Source organism: Pristiophorus japonicus, chromosome 1 (assembly GCF_044704955.1).
Source record: "Pristiophorus japonicus isolate sPriJap1 chromosome 1, sPriJap1.hap1, whole genome shotgun sequence".
In the NCBI taxonomy this organism is placed as follows: domain Eukaryota; kingdom Metazoa; phylum Chordata; class Chondrichthyes; family Pristiophoridae; genus Pristiophorus; species Pristiophorus japonicus.
In genome coordinates this window covers 501525705-501547301 of record NC_091977.1, presented here as the reverse complement: position 1 = coordinate 501547301, position 21597 = coordinate 501525705, and the positions used below count along the sequence as shown (strand labels likewise).

The window sequence follows — 21597 nt, the reverse complement described above, 5'->3', positions numbered from 1 at the left end:
TTTCCCAATGGATCAAAGTGAAGCAGGACTAGGCTTCGCCTGCATTGCTGGCTTCCTCAGGGTCCAAGGTGCCATGACTGCACCAGCATTGCATGCATCTGAGTCCTTTGCAACAGAGCTATTGTGTGATCTCGCCTTTTGGTGAGCTGGCACCTGTGGCATCCTATTCCCCTGCCATAGCTCTTACAAACTTGTGCCTGGTGATTCACCACACGAAGACACATCTAGCCTAGTCTCTAAAGCATGCATATTGCCAACATCTGTGCTGTTCTTGCTAAGGTCAGATCAAGTGACGTAGCATCTTCAGGAACGCTGACCTCCTCTTCCGAAAGTGGCACAAGAGCATCAGAAATGATAGAGAGGGACAAGGGTTAGTGTAAAGGGAAAGAGAGGTGCCTGATGATAGCAGCTGCAGTTTATCATGCATAGTATGTAGGGTGAGAGAAGTAAGAAGAAAAAAGAGGATACAGTGTAAAGGAACCCTGTGTTGTGACTTACCATGGCCATGAGTCGCCCCCTTGCCCTTGAAGGCCTTCACGTCTTCCTCCTGGTGGAGAGAGGGTGATACGGGGTGGTGGGTGGTGGCGAGGGAGTGGCTTGGCCTCCTCCAATCACTGCCTCCTGACTCGAGTTGTGCACAACTTTCTCCTGCAAGAAAGAAGGGAGTGTGTTAGTGACAGCCTTGTGAACTGTTTTGAGAATGTGCCTGTTATGGTCGAATAGTGCAGATGTTGTGTGTGCAAGATGTGAGGTGTGGGGGAGTGAGGGTTGCAATAGAGGTGAGAGTAGGAGGGTCAACGTGTGTGAATAGCAGGGTAAAAGAGGTGGAGTGTTGATAGAGTGGGATGAAGTAAGATGAAGTTATATGGAGCATAAACACTGACATAGATCCGAATGGCCTGTTTCTGTGCTGTAAATATCTATGTAATTCTATGTATTTCTATGAAGTGTGGGGCAGTGATTGTAGGAGAAAGAAGGGAAGGGACACAATTAAGACAATTCTAAGGGCAGTTATCCTAAAAAGTGATGAGAAAAAATTGAAAATATGAACAGAAATGCCAATAATATACCATTCTTGTGTCGAGTATTTACAGCCGCCACTGAATACAATATATTATTTTGATTTAAATATAATATGCTTTACCTTTACAGGGTCAACCAGGGCCTCGTGGTCCTCCAGGCTTTCCAGGTCCACCAGGGCCTGTGGTAAGTGCTTTTTTTGTTAACTTACAAGTAAGAAATTTCAACAAACCAGCCAACTTGATGATGACATTTTCACCAAGCATTAAAGAAGGCTTGTGATTCCTCTCATCCAAGTGTGCGTGTTTCCTTGCTTCATGTTGTGTTGCAGCCCAACAGAATAAAAAGAGCCACATAATTACTGCAGATAACACCAACCTTTAATTCACAACCATGTCCTTCAGAAGCTGTTGTTATGTTGTGTTATGCTGGATAAGGAAGTACTAACAAATATTGAAGGAGCAAGAGTAAGTTGCATGCATATGCCTGATCTATGAAACTCTTCCTGGAAAGTAGTATTGAGATGTTGGAGGAAGAGAAGAAGAGTTTGGAACAGAGGAGAAGATGATGGCTGCCGCAATGGACCAAACTTACATTAGAGGGAGTGTCAAATGATAGATGCTTTTGGAAGAATCTCAAGTGACCATTTTATTCCTGAGTAAGTGCCGCTTGATAGCACTGTCAACGACACTTTCTATCACTTTCCCGATGATTGAGAGTAGACTGATGGGGCGGATTGGATTTGTCCTATTTTTTGGGGATAGAACATACCTGGGCAATATTCCACATTGTCTGATAGATGCCAGTGTTGTAGCTGTAATGGCTTGGCTAGAGGCGCGGCTAGTTCTGGAGCACAAGTATTCAGCCTGACAGCCGGGATGTTGTTGGGGCCCATATCCTTTTCTGTATCCAGTGCACTCAGCCATTTCTTGATATAATGTGGAGTGAATTGAATTGGCTGAATACTGACTTCTGTGATGAAGGAGGCTGATGTGGATCAGCCGCTTGGCACTTCTGGCTGAAAATGCTTTCTGCACTCGCCTGCTTGGTTCAGTCATCATTGAGGATGGGGATATTCATGAAGCCTCCTCCTCCTGTTAGTTGGTTAATTGTCTACCACCGTTCACGACTGGATGTGGCAGGACTGCAGAGCTTTGATCTGATCCATTGATTGTGGGATTGCTTTCCTATGTTTTGCATGCATGTACTCCTGTGTTGCAGCTTCTCCAGGTTGGCAGCTCATTGTTAGGTATGCCTGGTGCTGTTCCTGGCATGCTCTTCTGCACTCCTCATTGAACCAGGGTTGGTCCCCTGACTTGATGGTAATGGTAGTGAGGGATATGCCGGGCCATGAGGTTACAGATTGTGGTGGAATACAGTTCTACTGCTGCTGATGGCCAACAGCGCCTCATGGATGCCCAGTTTTGAGCTGCTAGATCTGTTCTGAATCTATCCCATTTAGCGCGGTGGTAGTGCCACACAACACAATGGAGGGTGTCCTCAGTTTGAAGACGGAACTTTGTCTCCACAATGACTGTATGGTGGTTGCTGCTACCAATGCTATCATGGACAGATGCATCTGTGACAGGACAGTATTAGTGAGGACGAGATCAAGTAGGTTTTCCCTCACGTTAGTTCTCTCACCACCTGCCGCAGTCCCAATATGGCAGCTATGTCCTTCAGGACTCGGCCAGCTCGGTCAGTAGTGGTGCTACCAAACCATTATTGGTAATGGAGATTGAAGTCCTCATCCCAGAGTACATTCTGTGCCCTTGCTACCTTCAATGTTTTTACCAAGTGGTGTTCAGCATGGAGGAGTACTGATTCATCAGCTGAGGGAGGGCAGTAGGTGGTAATCAGCAGAAGGTTTCCTTGCCGATGCTTGACCTGAAACCATGAAACTTCATGGGGTCCGGAGTCAATGTTGAGGACTCCCAAGGCCACTCCCTCCCGACTGTATAACACTGTGCCGCCACCTCTGGTGGGTCAGTCTTACCGGTGGGACAGGACTTACCCAGGGTTGGTGATGGAGGAGCCTGGGATATTGACTGAAAGGTTTAATTCTGTGAGTATGACTGTCAAGCTGTAGCTTAACTAGTCTGTGGGACAACCCTCCCAATTTTGACACAAGGACCCAGATGTTAGTAAGGAGGACTGGATGTGTTGTTACCGTGTCCGAAGCAAGTCGATGTCAGGTGGTCCGTCCGGTTTTATTCTTATTATTGTTTTTCATTGTGGTTTGTTGCAACTGAGTGGCTTGCTAGGCCATTTCAGAGGGTAGTTAAGAGTCAACCACATTGCTGTGGGTCTGGAGTCCCATGTAGGCCAGGCCTGGTAAGGACAACAGAATTCCTTCCCTAGGGACATTAGTGAACCAGATGGCTTAGCACCAAACACTTTGAGAAAATATATATCTTTTGTTTGGATTAAAAGTTCTCCTCCTAAAATAGGTAAAAATGTGTCCAAATGCATGGAAGAAAATGCAATAAAAGCACAAAAATAGGCCCGGTCTCGATGCAACAAAAGCATTGGTAATAAATTGCTGTTCCGGGGAGGAAGGCAAAGGGGAATCCATTGAGAAATAGCCTGGGGCAACCCGTGTGAACTTCCACAGTAAGCAACTCAAGGTCAATAAAATAAAAAATTATATGCTTTCTTTCTAATCTCAGAGTCCTCCTGGTCTGGATGGCATTGCTGGAAAACCTGGATTACAAGGTCAAAGGGTATGTAAACAGTTATAGTCCCATTGGGTTTAGGTCAACACTCTTTCAATTGGAGGCAGAATATGGAAAGGGGAATTTGACAAGATAAATCCATAAGGTGACAATTTCGATCAGATTCAATTTTAATATAGACTAGAATTTTTTTTTAATTATCAACACTATTATTTTCAGAGTCTGAGCAACAAAGCCCCAGGAGACAGGAGTAGCTCAGTCAATAAATGGTATGGGACTGAGCCACACAGACTGTGTCAATCCAAGACTCAATGCCTCATCTGTACTGTGCTGGTCAATTTCACCCAGGAAGCCATTGCCTCGGTCAATCAAGGTTCTCGCTTCTGATAAATGACCAATTACTCCTGGTGGAAAATGCAGATAGGAGACCCTTAGGTGAGGATAGGATTAGACTTGGCCATGTGTCCTTATTTCCCCCTTTGTGGTACAATAGTCTGCCAAAATTCACTGCCTAGCCTCATCCATGAAATATGGCAACTTAGGTAAGGAGGTGAGAAATCTGGGAGGGGGAAAAAAACAAAGTACAGGGTATACATTCAAAGCAGCTTGAGCTTTATGAAAAGACAAAGGAGCCAGTGTGCTAGACTTCGCACCTGCTTTGGAGATTAAGTTTAAGGAGGGTTTATAGAAAGAGTCTTTCGATCTTAGTTATGCTTACTGTGAGAAATAAGAACAAAAAGGGAATATATTCTGCGAAAATCCGACACTCTAACCACAGTCTGGCAAATACATCTTTGAACAAAAGTCTTATTATTTGCTGCGACTCAAAACTATTTCAGTAGTAAAGTGCTGGTCGTCTTGTCCTTCAGAGCCCTATTGTCTGCCCATTTTCTGCAGACCAGACACTTCCTGCTGTTCAGCATTTGCACTGTCTTCCAACTGAGACATGCGCTGATCTCTTTGTAAAGTAGCAGAGAAAGATTTCACCCTTTATTTACAAATAATTAATGATGTGATGGCCTTAATTAGCCTAGTGTTCCCTGTTGAACATGATCAGTTAAGTCCTGCTGGAAAATGCACCTGTATGGATTGTCAGAAGAGGACATGATCTGTTTGGCCCTGATAATTCCCCCCACCCGGTGAGGGGCAGTTAAAATGAAGCAGGGGATGCATTTACAAGCCTTCCACCCCAATTTGGCCGTCTGCAGTATAAAATTGCAGGTGTCAAGGAAACCTGCTCGAAACCGGTTGGGTCCTTCTTTAAATATGCAAATTGGGCCCTGATGATTATCAGGGCCTGACTACAATATTAACCTAATACCCAAGTGAGGGAGCAGTTGTTGTTTGGTTTCTCCATTAAGTCAAACCAGCTGGGTGCTGGATCGTGAGCTAGGAAAGGCCCAGCAAGATACATCTCTTTAAATTTTTATTTAAAGCTTCCTGGAGGAGCAGGAGTGCTCCTTCGGGCCCCACAAAGAAACCTTGTGGCTCCCCAACTCCAGACTCTCCCTCACCAGCCAACTCCTCCCCTGATCAGCTTACCTTAGTTCCAGTATCTTTGCTGGAACTGTGGGTTGCCAGAGTGACCGCCTGCTGCCTGATAATCTCTATCCTGCCCACTGGCCAGGTAGTGGGTTCGCCCAGGTTTGGTCCAGAGGTTGAAAGGCTTCAGCAGTTAACATCAGTCTGACCTCTCTTTGTTCCCGACTACCGGACGCAGCATTTGCTTCAGTTCCCCCACACACCAATCCTGCATTCGCTGACTACACTTGGCCAAGATGCACACGGAATCCTGCTTCAGTACCTCAACTGGAGCCAGCACCTTTGAATAAGAAGGAGAAAAGACTGGCAAAGATAAGTTCTAAAAATGAGCAGCATAAAATTTGACTCTATTTTCAAGACAAATAAAATAGAAATACATAGAATTACATAGAATGTACAACATAGAAACCATGCCAGTGTGTATTCTCCACACGAGTCTCCTTCAACAGTGGAAATACAGTGAAACAGCGAGCAACAGTTGGTTTTCATGATATGATCGTCTTTGAAAAGGTTACTTTAATGTTGAATCCACGATCATAAAATAAGATTTTGAGTAAATTATGTTTTGTCAATATGCTGTCAAAGCCAATGCTATAATTATATATTTTTAAAAATCCAAATTAAATTCCTGTTATCATTACTGACATCTCCATGACAATGTGCTATCAAGTCCTTTATTTTTGCCATTGATTGTGTCATAAAGGATTCTTCCAAGTTACTCCACAACAGTTAGACATTCCATGTTACTATGCAACAAGTTGCCATTCCATGATTGGTCATACAACCACGGGTTGAAGAGACACAGGCCATCATGTTGGTGGTAGGTAGTTGTCAAGCTGCAGGTCTAGAAATATTATTAATATTTTGATTTGGTCATGAGTCTTCAGGATTACTTGAATGTCCCTCAATGCTCCTTCTGAATCAGATCCTCGTCTCGCCCTTTAAATTGTGCCCTCTGTCACTTCTCCCCTTCCCCTATCTGTCCAGCCCTCCCTTCCTTTTAAGGCATTGAAGAAACATGCTCAGTCGCTGGACTATCAAATTTCCCGCCCTCCAGAAATGGTGAGCTGCTACTCAATGCTTGAATTGCACAGGCAGCTCACCAACTATATATAAATGAGACCCAACAATCAAAATGGTTCAGGCCTATCACTGACAATAGCAACAGGCTGTTGCGATCACTCTATCCACCTTTAGTATGCCAAAGACGTCTTTAACTTACGCTGTACCTGTCCATTTCCTGCCCTGTACTGCCTGTGAATAGTGGGCGGGTTTAACACCGAGCTTTGGTGCCGATATTAATGATATTGGGGTTCCCAAAAACATTATAGGACTCCAATTTTCATGGACTAATGATGCTTCTGCCTGTTTCTGGCTGGAGCACTGGCCAACTAAATCAAGACTTTCTTGAAAATCATATAGGGCAGTTCATGGGTAGAAATCATGAGCAAAGCCTTGAGAGATGCTTTTAAGGGGAAGCTAGATAAACTCACAAGGGCGAAAGGTATATAGGGTAATGCTGATAGGGTTGGATGAAGAGAGATGGGAGAGGCTCATGTGGAGCATAAACACTGGCATGGACCACTTGGGGGCGAATGGCCTGTTTCTGCACTGTGCATTCTATGCAATTCTATGTAAGATTCACTTGTATATCATAAAAATATAAATTATTACTCATCTCTATTTTTCACTGATATCGCAGCCACATAATAGAACCCCAGCATGCCTCACTAAAAGCAGTTGCTTCATCCCCGGCATTCTACCCTACATAAAGTAGAGGTGATCTAAAACTCGGCTGCCCGTGTTCGAACTTGCACCAAGTCCCGGTCACCCATCATCCCTGTGCTCGCTGAACTGACTGCCGGTAAAGCAATGCCTCAATTTCAAAATTTTCTTCCTTATTTTCAAATCCCTCCATGGTCTCGCCCCTCCCTATCTCTGAAATCTCCAACCCCACAACCCCGCCCGAGATGTCTGCGCACCTCTAATTCTGCCCTCTTGAGCATCCCTGATTATCATTGCTCAACCATTGTTGGCCATGCTTTCTGTTGACTAGGCTCTCTACCTCTCTTTCCTTCTTCAAGTCGCTCCTTAAAACATACCTCTTTGAACAAGCTTTTGGTCACCTGCGCTAATTTCTACTTATGCGGCTCGGTGTCAAATTATTTATCTGATAATACTCCTGTGAAGCGCCTTGGGACATTTCACGATGTTAAAAGTGCTATATGAATACAAGTTGTTGTTGTTGTCTGATATGTTCTAACACTGATCTGCTGTTCTTTAGGGAAGGAAGGGTGACCGGGGACTGCCTGGTGCACAGGGAATCACTGGACCTCCCGTGAGTGATGAACTACTGAGAGCTTTTCTCATGAACGAGTAAAGCTTAAATTCTGGCTTATTTCAATTTTAGAATATGCTACTGCTATTACTGAGCCAGTTTGCTGTTGATGTTTAGAGGCTTCATATTTTTTGATTCATAACAAGGTTTTATGGTGCAGCGTTTATCCATTAACCTTAACTGGAATCTGTGGAACTGCTTTTCTTGGTGTCAGTGATGGACCTTGTGCTTTTGAATCAGAAAAACCAGGGTCTAAACCCAATGCTTGGATTTGAGCATATAACCTGACCTGAGATATCAGTGCATTATCATCATCATCATCATCATAGGCAGTCCCTCAGAATCGAGGAAGACTTGCTTCCACTCCCAAAGTGAGTTCTCTGATGGCTGAACAGTCCAATAACGAGAGCCACAGACCCTGTTACAGGTGGGACAGACATTCGTCGAGGGAAGGGGTCGGTGGGGCTGGTTTGCTGTGCGTTCCTTCCGCTGCCTGCGCTTGGCCTCTTCACGCTCTTTGCATTGAGACTCGAAGAGCTCAACGCCCTCCCGGATGCACTTTCTCCACCTCGGGCAGTCTTTGGCCATGGTCTCCCAGGTGTCAGTGGTGATGTCGCACTTTACCAGGGAGGCTTTGAGGGTGTCCTTGCAACGTTTCCGCTGCCCACCTTTGGCTCGTTTACCATGAAGGAGCTCCGCATAAAGCATTTGCTTAGGGAGTCTCGTATCTGGCATGCGAACTATGTGGCCTGCCCAGCGAAGCTGATCGAGTGTGGTCAGTGCTTCAATACTGGGGATGTTAGCCTGGGCGAGGACACTGATGTTGGTGCACCTGTCCTCCCAGGGGATTTGCAGGATCTTGCGGAGGCATCGTTGAGGAAGTTCTATGTTGTCAGAGGTATCATCTTTCAGTTGAGACATTAAACTGAGCCCTCATCAGCTGGATGTAAAAGATCACGTGGCACTGTTTGAAGAAGAGCAGGAGGGTTCTCCTGGTATCCTGGTCAACATTTTTAGAAGGTTCCTTTACATCCAACTGAAAGAGATGAGGCTTCGGTTTAATGTCTCATTCAAAAGGCAGAATCTCTGACAGTGCAGTACTCCCACAGTGCTGCACTAAAGTATAAGCCTAAATTATACCAAGAAAATCCTTCGAGATGCTCTGCTCCACCAGTATTACTTCACTGGAAATACAATGTAAACCCTGTTTATCACATAGTGAAGTGGTTAATGAATCAGTAATTCATTAGGCATGGAGTAATAATCCAGTGAGTGAGTTCAGATCCCACCATGGCAGCGTGAAATTTTGAATTCAGTTTGTTTAAAAAAAAATCTGGAAATATAAATCTGGCATCAGTAAAGGTGACCACAAAGCTGCCGGATTGTCGTAAAAACCCAATCGATTCATTAATGTCCTTTAGGGAAGGAAACCTTCCCTGTTCTGGCATATATGTGACTCCAGCCCCACACCAATGTGGTTGGCTCAAAACTGCCCTCTCAAGTGTCCTAGTGTATCAAACTACTGCACTGCAGTGGTTCAAGAAGAAGGCCCACCATCACCTTCTCAGAGCAATGAGAAATGGGCAAGAACTGAAAATCAAGTGGCTTTTTCTTTTACAAATTATGCAGAGATGTTTTTATAGCAGTGAGATAGGGTGGAAAAACAAACAGAAAATCTGGAATGACTAACGTCTCAAAGAAAACAAAACCAATGTCTTGAGTTCAGAGAGGTCACTTTATTTGAGTAGATAGGAAGAACCTTACATTTCACACTTATGGGTTTTAGCATAAGTTCTGTCCATTGTCAATATGACTACACCTGTTGAAAATGCAATGTGTATTTTTTTTTATCTGAACACAGTTTGAAGAATCAAAACTTCATGAGAGGTGATCATCTCTGAGTCAGTCACTCATTTTCTCCCCTCCTTTTCTGGCTAGTTTTTGTTCCCTTCCTAATCCAGGGGGCATTAAGTACAATGGTGAACCCAAATGGGTCTCAGCACAGACCCAGTATTAAATCTGGTATCTTCCTGGTCTGAATGGCTCAGTATCACACCTGGCAGTGCAGTTATCAACTCAGCCATTGTGGAGCTAACCCAAGGCATTCAAAAACTGCTACTGTACGTTGAGTGTAAGAAACAGTACAGCACAAGGAATGATTTTTATGGGACAGCTTCGATCAAGTTGAGTACGGGACCTCAGCGCCAAAACTGTTCCTAAGTTGACATCAATTTGTATTAAATTAGCAAGATGTAATGGGATGGATAGTGTGAAAATGGAAAAAATGTCACACTTTTGCCATAGGGGTGGATCTCTGAGATTGGGACAGATGCATTGTTGAGGCAGAGTAGAGGGGCCTTGACTCTGGATCATTTCTGACCTGAGAGTGCTTGATGCTAGCACTGGAGTATGAACTGGGAAGAGTTCTATTCCCAAGCACTAATAGTCATCACACAAAATTAAATTTAAATTCATTATACACAAAGTGCACTACTCTGCAGCTAGATTAGCTAAAATATCACTTTTTTGTGTATTATGAAAGAATTATATACGAGTAAATTGTCCCCATCATACTCCCCATTTATCGATTAGCAAAAGCTGAAGTAGCACATTACCTTGTGAGAAATTTGTGAAAGTTACTATACAGAATGGTGCTTTTCCTCATTGCAAAGGGAAATGTCACCATCTTGTGGTCAAGAGGTGCAAAGTAAATCAGTGCTGCGGAATAAATCACTGTCAAGCTGATTATAAATTTCAGCCGTGGCAGAAATCTGGTGCTATCGGTTCGGCCGTCCGTTATTTACTCCAGGTTTTTATTTCCACTGGTGGTTATGAGATTACACTGTGGGATACAAGTGTACAAACACTTAATGCGTTCATCTCAAATCTTTTGTTAGGTATGGGTATCAAAGGATATCGGGCTAAGACAGGTAAATGGAGTTGAGGGACAGATCAGCCCTGATCTAATTGAATAGCGGATCAGGCTCGAGGAGCTGAATGACCTAGTCTCTCTGCAACTTTGCTAATGAACTTAAAATAAATGGATTAGCAATCTGTTAAAACAGCAGAGAAATGAATTTGAGCCATGTTAAGTGCTTATATGTCTCGTGATGTAATTTCAGGGCAAAAAGATCATAAAGATAGGTACAGATGTGAGATAACCATTTGGACCATCTTGCTCACCCATTCATAGAAGACTACAGTTAATCTCCATCCCAGCCTCTTGAATAATTCCAGAGTTTCTGCCTTCATTAGCTCACCAGGGAAGCCATTCAGTCGTGGTTTAACTTGAAATCGTGCTTACCTTATCTATTCCCCACAGTATCATATACCTCTGTAGGATCCGCCATCATTCACCTTCTGTCAAGGCAGGAGAGTCGGGTCTTCGAGCCAACTTAATTCTTGAACACAATGGATCAGCCTCGTAGTCCTGCTCTGTAAAAATTCCAAGGCTTCACCAAACCATATCTTCAAAAGCACTTCAAGCTCTTGGGGGTTTTAATGAACTCATTAATAGTGGAAAATGGAAAATACTATAACCACCCTTTCAAATTAATAATAAACTATATTAGATTTAAAGAAAAACAAACATTAAGAAAAGTGAATAGAAGGAGCTTGGATCACTGGCCTGTGCTGAATTAGCTCATTTAAACCAGGACATCATAGGGGCATTACAATTGGCTTTTGAAGCCCTTGGGTAATAGAGAGGGAAGACAGCATTCAGAAATTGATCAATAAGATCATAAATACTGCACAATCAAAATAAGAACGGTCTGGATACATTAACCTAACTTTCCCATTCAGATGCTGGTTGACCTGCAGTGTATTTCCAGCATTTTATTTTATATTTTTGAACTGGGGGTCGAAATTGGACCATTTTCGAGGACGCGTGAAAGTCACCTGACCCGATATTAGAAACATAGAAACATAGAAATTTACAGCGCAGAAGGAAGCCATTTCGGCCCATCTGTCTGCGCTGGCCGACAAAGAGCCACATGGCCCTAAAGGTTACATATAAACCTATGAACAATGACGGAAAGGCAAAGAGCACCCAGCCAAACCAGTCCGCCTCACACAACTGCGACACCCGTTATACTGAAACATTCTGCACTCCACCCCAACTGGAGCCATGTGACCTCCTGGGAGAGGCAAAAACCAGATAAAAACCGAGGCCAATTTTGGGAGAAAATATCTGGGAAAATTCCTCTTCGACCCATCCCTGCGATTGAAACTAGTCCAGGAGATTGCCCTGGCCATATTCTATTCCCTGCAGTATTTACCATCATATCTGTGCCATTCAACAAAAGGTCATCCAGTCTAATCCCAATTACCAGCTCTAGGTCCATAACCCTGCAGGTTACTACACTTTAAGTGTCCATCCAACCATCTCTTAAAAGTGGTGAGGGTTTCTGCATCCACCACTCTTCCAGGCAGCGAGTTCCAGATCCCCACAACCTTCTGCGTAAAGAAGCCCCCCCTCAAATCTCCTCTAAACCTTCCACCAACCACCAATGGAAATAGACCCTTACTATCCACTATTTCCAGGCCCCTCAATATTTTGTACACCTCAATGAGTTCTCCTCTCAACCTCCTCTGTTCCAATGAGAACAAACCCAGCCTATCCAATCTGTCCTCATAACTAAGATTCTCCATTCCAGGCAGCATCCTAGTAAATCTCCTCTGCACCCTCTCTAGTGCAATCACACCCTTCCTATAATACGGTGACCAGAACTGCACATAGTACTCCAGCTGTGGTCTAATCAAAGTATTATACAGTTTAAGCATATCCTCCCTGCTCTTACATTCTGTGCCTCGACCAATAAAGGCAAGATAGACAAGAAGGGAAAGGAGGTGGGGTAGCTCTGTTAATAAAGGATGATATCAGGGCAGTTGTGAGAGATGATATTGGCTCTAATGAATAAAATGTTGAATCATTGTGGGTGAAGATTAGAGATAGTAAGGGGAAAAAGTCACTGCTGGGTGTAGTTTATAGGCCCCAAATAATAACTTCACGGTGGGGCGGACAATAATCAAGGGAATAACGGAGGCATGTGAAAAAGAAATGGCAGTAATCATGGGGGATTTTAACCGACATATCGATTGGTCAAATCAAATCACATGGGGTAGCCTTGACGAGGAATTCATAGAATGCATATGGGATTGTTTCTTAGAACAGTATGTTACAGAACCTACAAGGAAGCAAGCTATCTTAGATCTGGTCCTGTGTAATGAGACAGGAATAATAAACGATCTTCTAGTAAAAGATCCTCTTGGAATGAGTGATCACAGTATGGTTGAATTTGTAATACAGATTGAGGGTGAGGAAGTAGTGTCTCAAACGAGCGTACTATGCTTAAACAAAGGGGACTACAGGGGGATGAGGGCAGAGTTGGCTAAAGTAGACTGGGAACACAGATTAAACGGTGGCACAATTGAGGAACAGTGGAGGACTTTTATGGAGCTCTTTCATAGTGCTCAACAAAAATATCTTCCAGTGAAAAAGAAGGGTGGTAAAAGAAGGGATAACCAGCCGTGGATAACCAAGGAAATAAAGGAGAGTATCAAATTAAAAACCAATGCGTATAAGGTGGCCAAGGTTAGTGGGAAACTAGAAGATTGGGAAAATGTTAAACGACAGCAAAGAATAACTAAGAAAGCAATAAAGAAAGGAAAGATAGATTACGAAAGTAAACTTGTGCAAAACATAAAAACAGATAGTAAAAGCTTTTACCGATATATAAAATGGAAAAGAGTGACTAAAATAAATGTTAGTCCCTTAGAAGATGAGAAGGGGGATTTAATAATGGGAAATGTGGAAATGGCTGAGATCTTAAACAATTATTTTGCTTCGGTCTTCACAGTGGAAGACACAAAAACCATGCCAAAAATTGCTGGTCACGGGAATGTGGGAATGGAGGGCCTTGAGACAATCACTATCACTCGGGGGGTAGTGCTGGACAGACTAATGGGACTCAAGGTAGACAAGTCCCCTGGTCCTGATGAAATGCATCCCAGGGTATTAAAAAAGATGGCGGAAGTTATAGCAGATGCATTCGTTATAATCTACCAAAATTCTCTGGACTCTGGGAAGGTACCAGCGGATTGGAAAGCAGCTAATGTAACGCCTCTGTTTAAAAAGGGGGGCAGACAAAAGGCAGGTAACTATAGGCCGGTTAGTTTAACATCTGTAGTGGGGAAAATGCTTGAAACTATCGTTAAGGAAGAAATAACGGGACATCTAGATAGGAATAGTGCAATCAAGCAGACGCAGCATGGATTCATGAAGGGGAAATCATGTTTAACTAATTTACTGGAATTCTTTGAAGATATAACGAGCATGGTGGATAGAAGTGTACCAATGGATGTGGTGTATTTAGATTTCCAAAAGGCATTCGATAAGGTGTCACAAAAAAGGTTATTGCAGAAGATAAAGGTACGTGGAGTCAGAGGAAATGTATTAGCATGGATTAAGAATTGGCTGGCTAACAGAAAGCAGAGAGTCGGGATAAATGGGTCCTTTTCGGGTTGGAAATCGGTGGTTAGCGGTGTGCCACAGGAATCGGTGCTGGGAACACAACTGTTTACAATATACATAGATGACCTGGAAGAGGGGACGGAGTGTAGTGTAACAAAATTTGCAGATGATTAGTGGGAAAGCAAGTTGTGCAGAGGACACTGAGAGGCTGCAAAGAGACTTAGATAGGTTAAGCGAATGGACTAAGGTTTGGCAGATGGAATACAATGTCGGAAAATGTGAGGTCATCCACCTTGGAAAAAAAAACAGTAAAAGGGAATATTATTTGAATGGGGAGAAATTACAACATGCTGCAGTGCAGAGGGACCTGGGGGTCCTTGTGCATGAATCCCAAAAAGTTAGTTTGCAGGTGCAGCAGGTAATCAGGAAGGCAAATGGAATGTTGGTCTTCATTGCGAGAGGGATGGAGTACAAAAGCAGGGAGATCCTGCTGCAACTGTACAGGGTATTGGTGAGGCCGCACCTGGAGTACTGCGTGCAGTTTTGGTCACCTTACTTAAGGAAGGATATACTAGCTTTGGAGGGGGTACAGAGATGATTCACTAGGCTGATTCCGGAGATGAGGGGGTTACCTTATGATGATAGATTGAGTAGACTGGGTCTTTACTCGTTGGAGTTCAGAAGAATGAGGGGTGATCTTATAGAAACATTTAAAATAATGAAAGGGATAGACAAGATAGAGGCAGAGAGGTTGTTTCCACTGGTCAGGGAGACTAGAACTAGGGGGCACAGCCTCAAAATTTAAAAACGAGTTGAGAAGGAATTTCTTCTCCCAGAGGGTTGTGAATCTGTGGAATTCTCTGCCCAAGGAAGCAGTTGAGGCTAGCTCATTGAATGTATTCAAATCACAGAGAGATAGATTTTTAACCAATAAGGGAATTAAGGGTTATGGGGAGCGGGCGGGTAAGTGGAGCTGAGTCCACGGCCAGATCAGCCATGATCTTGTTGAATGGCGGAGCAGGCTAGAGGGGCTAGATGGCCTACTCCTGTTCCTAATTTTTATGTTCTTATGTATTCCGTATGCCTTCGTAACCACCTTATCCACCTGGCCTGCTACTTTTCAGGGACCTGTGGACAAGCACTCCAAGGCCCCTTTATTCATCTACACTATTAAGTGGCCTACTGCTTAATGTGTATACCCTTTCCTTATTAGCCCTCCTAAAGTGCATCACCTCACACTTCTCTGAATTAAATTCCATTTGCCACTGCTCTGCCCATCTGACCAGTAGATTTATGTCCTCCTGCAGCCCATGACTTTCCTCTTCATTATCAAACACACAGCCAATTTTAGTGTCGTCTGCATACTTCTTAATCATACTCCTGATATTCAAATCTAAATCGTTGATATATACCACAAAAAGAAAGGGACCCAGTACTGAGCCCTGCGGAACCACACTGGAAACATCCTTCCAGTCACAAAAACATCCATCGATCATTACCCTTTGCTTCCAACCTCCAAGCCAATTTTGGATCCAACTTGCCACTTTTCCCTGTATCCCATGGGCTTTAACCTCCATGTGGGACCTTATCAAAAGCCTTGCTAAAGTCTATATGTACTACATCGTATGCACTATCCTTATCGACCTTCTTGGTTACCTCCTCAAAAAATTCAATCAGGTTAGTCAAACACGATCTTCGTTTAAAAAATCTGTGCGACTGTCCCTAATTAATCCTTGCCTTTCCAAATGTAGATTTATTCTGTCTTGCAAGATTTTTCAAATAATTTTCCCACCACTGAGGTTAGGCTGACAGGCCTGTAATTACTTGGCCTATCCCTCTTTCCCTTCTTAAACAAGGGTACTACATTAGCAGTCCTCCAATCCTCCGGCACCAGGCCCAGATCCAAAGAAGACTGGAAAATGATGGTCAAGGCCTCTGCTATTTCCTCTTTTACTTCGCTCAACATTTGGGATGCATTTCATCCGGACCTGGGGAAGTACCTACTTTCAAAGCTGCTAAACCCCTTAAATATTTTGTCTCTCACTATACTTATTTCATCCAGAATATCGCACTCCTCCTCGATAGCAGTATCTGCATTACCCCTTTCCTTTGTGAAAACAGATGCAAAGTATTTTGCCTCCACACAAAGATTACGCTCATGGTCTCGACTGGACCCTTTCTTTAGTTACCCTCTTATTCTTAATATATTTATAGAACATCTTAGGGTTTTCCTTAATTTTACTGGCCAATAATTTCTCTTGCTCTCTCTTCGCATTCTTAATATCCTTTTTAATTTTGCCTCAATTTTCGATATTCCTTTAAAGATTCTAAAGTATGTAGCCGTTGGTATATGACATAAGCGTCCCTTTTTTTCTTAATCCTCCCCTGTAAGTCCCTAGACATCCACGGGCTCTAGAATTATTTTTCCCAGCCTTTTTCTTTAAAAGCACGTGTTTGGCCTGAGCCTTCCGGATCTCCTCCTTGAATGCCTCCCACTGTTCTGACACTGATTTATCCACAAGTAGCTGTTTCCAGTCCACTATGGCCAAATCACTCCTTAACTTAGCAAAATTAGTTTTTCCCCAATTCAGAACTTTTATTCCAGGCCTATTCTTGTCCTTATCCATAGCCAACTTGAATCTGAGTTGGGACATTTTTCGGGGGGGCCCGTCGACCACCGAAAACAGGCGTTAGGCACCCCCACCTCCCCCGAGATGAGTAAATTAGGGACCTAACGCTTGTTTTAAGTTCCCTGACAAAAATTGGTTTGGCATGAGAGGAGTATCGGGATTCTTCAGCTAAAAGTCAAATGTTTCTCTTTCAATCTTAAAGCAGGATGGCTCTTCTCACTCCAAAGTACTCCCGATCACCCTCACCCCCACGGTCCACACCCCCGCACACCCCCCGCCACCAACATTGCTTCTCCACACCCACTCACACTTAGGGCCACTGTATCAAATGAGCGAGCTGCCTGTGGAGGCACAACAGCCACTCATCCAGACAATGTTGATGATGCCCAAGGCCTAATTTTGGGCTCGCTTTGTTCCTCTCCATTTAGGGCAAGCACTCCATGCCTGCAGCCCATTTCAGCTGCCTGAAAATGGACATAAAGAAATTTCCAACTCACGGGCTGTTTGGGATAAATATATATATATTTTTTTTATTTCTCTCACCAATTTTTTTTTCACCTTCTACCCAGAAGATGTTGATTCTCTGATGCGGTAAAGATGTACATTTGCCCTCTGGCACCTTGTTTCTTTTCTATTCATTCATGGGATGTGAGCATTGCTAGCAAGGCCAGCATTTATTGTCCATCCTTAATTGCCCTTGAGAAGGTGGTGATGAGCTGTCTTCTTGAATCGCTGCAGTCCGTGTGGTGAAGGTACTCCCGCAGTGCTGTTCGGGAGGGAGTTCCAGGACTTTGACCCAGTGATGATGAAGGAATGACGATATATTTCTAAATCAGGGTGGTGTGTGATTTTGAGGAGAACCTAGAGGAGGTGGTGTTCCTATGTTCCTACTGCCCTTGTCCTTCTAGATGGTAGAGGTCGTGGGTTTAGGAGGTGTTGTTGAAGAAGCCTTGTTGAGTTGCTGCAATGCACCTTGTAGATGGCCATACATTCAGGAGTCAATACAATCAGTGAAAACATTCGAGATTGGAAAGACATCACATGCAAGCCCAATTGTGCCCTTACCTAACATCCCCACAGATTCACTTTCCTGCTGGGGTCACTGGATTGGGACTGATTTTCCCCTACCCAGAATAAGGGCACTGAGGCCAATCATGATTCTCCTTCTGCCATCCTGAGTGAGATCAACTGACAGCAAAAACCGTGGATTAAGATCACATGGATGAACTTCAGCAATTGTACATCCCTGTCTGGAGGAAAAATAAAACGGGGAAGGTGGCTCAACTGTGGCTAACAAGGGAAATTAAGGATAGTGTTAAAACCAAGGAAGAGGCATATAAATTGACTAGAAAAAGCAATAAACCTGAGGACTGGGAGAAATTTAGAATTCAAGAGAGGAGGACTAAGGGTTTAATTAAGAGGGGGAAAATAGAGTACAAGAGGAAGCATGCAGAGAACATAAAAACTGACTGCAAAAGCTCCTATAAATATGTGAAGAGAAAAAGATTAGTGAAGACAAACGTAGGTCCCTTGCAGTCGGATTCAGGTGAATTCATAATGGGGAACAAAGAAATGGCAGACCAATTGAACAAATACTTTGGTTCTGTCTTCAAGAAGGAAGACACAAATAACCTTCTGAATGTACGAGGGGACAGTGGGTCTAGTGAGAAGGAGGAACTGAAGGATATCCCTATTAGGCGGGAAATTGTGTTAGGGAAATTGATGGGATTGAAGGCCGATAAATCCCCAGGGCCTGATTGTCTGCATCCCAGAGTACTTAAGGAAGTGGCCCTGGAAATAGTGGATGCATTGGTGATCATTTTCCAACAGTCTATCGACTCTGGATCAGTTCCTATGGACTGGACGGTAGCTAATGTAACACCACTTTTAAAAAAAGGAGGGAGAGAGAAAATGGGTAATTATAGACCGATTAATCTGACATCAGTAGTGGGGAAAATGTTGGAATCAATCATTCAGGATGAAATAGCAGCTCATTTGGAAAGTGGTGACAGGATTGGTCCAAATCAGCATGGATTTATGAAAGGGAAATCATGCTTGATGAATCTTCTGGAATTTTTTGAGGATGTAACTAGCAGAGTGGACAAGGGAGAACCAGTACATGTGGTGTATTTGGACTTTCAAAAGGCTTTTGACAAGGTCCCGCACAAGAGATTGGTATTCAAAATCAAAGCGCATGGTATTGGGGGTAATGTACTGACGTGGATAGAGAACTGGTTGGCAGACAAGAAGCAGAGAGTCGGGATAAACAGGTCCTTTTCAGAAAGGCAGGCAGTGACTAGTGGAGTGCTGCAGGGCTCAGTTCTGGGACCCCAGCTCTTTACAATATACATTAATGATTTAGATGAAGGAATTGAATGTAATATCTCCAAGTTTGCAGATGACACTAAATTGGGTGGCGGTGTGAGCTGTGAGGAGGACGTTAAGAGGCTGCAGGGTGACTTGGACAGGTTAGGTGAGTGGGCAAATGCATGGCAGATGCAGTATAATGTGGATAAATGTGAGGTTATCCATTTTGTGTGCAAAAACACGAAGGCAGAATATTATCTGAATGGCGACAGATTAGGAAAAGGGGAGGTGCAATGAGACCTGGATGTCATGGTTCATCGGTCATTGAAAGTTGGCATGCAGGTACAGCAGGCAGTGAAGAAGGCAAATGGTATGTTGACCTTCATAGCTAGGGGATTTGAGTACAGGAGCAGGGAAGTCTTACTGCAGTTGTACAGTGCCTTAATGAGGCCTCACCTGGAATATTGTGTTCAGTTTTGGTCTCCTAATCTGAGGAAGGACGTTCTTGCTATTGTGGGAGTGCAGCGAAGGTTCACCAGATTGATTCCCAGAATTGTAGGACTGACATATGAGGAGAGACTGGATCAACTGGGCCTTTATTCACTGGAGTTTAGAATGTTGAGAGGGGATCTCATAGAAACGAATAAGATTCTGACGGGACTGGACAGGTTAAATGCCGGAAGAATGTTCCCGATGTTGGGGAAGTCCAGAACCAGGGGACATAGTCTTAGGATAAGAGGTAGGCCATTTAGGACTGAGATGAGGAGAAACTTCTTAACTCAGAGAGTTGTTAACCTGTGGAATTCCCTACCGCAGAGAGTTGTTGATGCCAGCTTATTGGATATATTCAAGAGGGAGTTAGATATGGTCCTTATGGCTAAGGGGATCAATGGGGTATAGAGAGAAAGCAGGAAAGGGGTACTGAGGGAATGATCAGCCATGATCTTATTGAATGATGGTGCAGGCTCGAAGGGCCGAATGGCCTACTCCTGCACCGATTTTCTATGTTTCTATGTTTCTAAGTCAGCAACTTTTCTGTTTTGTGTGGCTCAACCACTCACCAAATTAACTCACTCAGTGATTGGATAAAATTAGAATGAGCAAATCTTAGCCATGCTTTTTTCTAGGGTGGTAAAGGACAGTCTGGTGTTGCTGGACCACGAGGATATCCTGGAGAACAGGTGAGAGAGTTTGTAGTTATTTTCCATCCAATTGAACCTTACCACATTATTAAATATAAAATGAACATGAATTATCATTTGAGTCACCAAACCTTAGTACTGAGTGACCACAATGATACTTCCCCTTTAAAATGTTCTTGTTTTTTTTTGTCAAATTGAAGCCATATTTTGGGCCATAATTTTGCTGTAGTAGGACATCTAACAATGTCTGCCATTCATTAGACTTGCCCTACATGTTTAAGATTTTCATTTTTGGGCGTGGGAATTTGCTGAAAGTGCGAGCTGATGACAGCAAGGGAAACCAGGCATCTGGGACCTGAGTGAACAGGGCAAGCAACTGTATATCTCCTTTACCAATCAGATTGCGTGATTGTGAAATTAACAATGCCAGGCCTGAGAAGGAAGTGTAAATTGGAATGTGTGAATTCAATGTCAAATCAGTACAGAAAGAGATCGAGAGAGGGAAAGAACAAGAGAGAGAGAGAAAAATGAGGAAGAAAGGAAAAGTAAAGTAAAAATGTTTAAATTACAAATGTTACATTTTTAAAATGTCCAACAACAATTAAAACTGACGGAATGAGACTCCACACTTGTAATAGTTAATTTTCAGTGCCAGAGAGGTAGATGGAAAGTAATTAAGACTTACCACGCTGTCAAAAGGGTACTTACAGTGAAATGGACAAGCCCTAAGTATCTGTGGTGAATTTAGTTTGTATTTACCACGCAAATACAGCAACTTCATGCCATTCAATACATTTCAATGGTGAGGAAGACAGTGAGATGCTGTTTTTGCAAAGTTATTGTCAACTTGGATGGTGACTTTTGGATTTTTGAGTTTAACTGTATATCTGCCTGAAGTTGTTGTAGAATTTGTGCATAAATAAGGTCAAACGCTATTAGCCTCACCATTATTTTGAGAGTAACTTATGGCTCAATATATTCTACAATTGATTTATTCACCATTTATTCTTTTAAAACTATGTCTAAAGAGTTAGTCTAAGGATCATGGGGGGTAGATTCTGACTTTGTGCGATAGCTTAAAGCAGATGATAATGAATCGGCAGCCTGTTTTACATCTCTCACAATTTTTATTTTCATTGACTTCAGTTTTCGTTATCTATATCTGTGCATATTTGGGGGCACTTCACCTTAGCTTTGTCAACTGGTGCTTATGTTGTGTGGATTTGGGTAAATCTGGTATTGCTCTATATTACCAGATTGAGCAAACAGAAAATACATGCTTAGATTTCTCAGTAACCTGGTTTGAAGACTCTTAATGATAGATTTTCACACATTTTAGACTCCTGGTTGGTGGGCAGAAAATAATTTGGTTGGCAGATCTTGCGTCAGAAAATCTTGCACACGTTTTCAGAGAAGTACAATCAATGGTGAAAAAAACAGATATTTAGTATAGATGCCTGAGTAGTAG

The 21597-nt window shown here is 43.1% G+C and overlaps 1 protein-coding gene across 1 annotated transcript in view; it reads left to right on the top strand.

The window, feature by feature from the left end:
• Nucleotides 1-21597, top strand: part of col22a1 (collagen, type XXII, alpha 1) — a 463862-nt gene that overhangs the window by 306798 nt on the left and 135467 nt on the right. Inside the window, exons 20-23 of the mRNA XM_070888428.1 lie at nt 1153-1206; nt 3690-3743; nt 7522-7575; nt 20115-20168. Of these exons, the coding sequence (XP_070744529.1) occupies nt 1153-1206; nt 3690-3743; nt 7522-7575; nt 20115-20168 (216 nt within the window). The remainder of the gene's footprint in view (nt 1-1152; nt 1207-3689; nt 3744-7521; nt 7576-20114; nt 20169-21597) is intronic.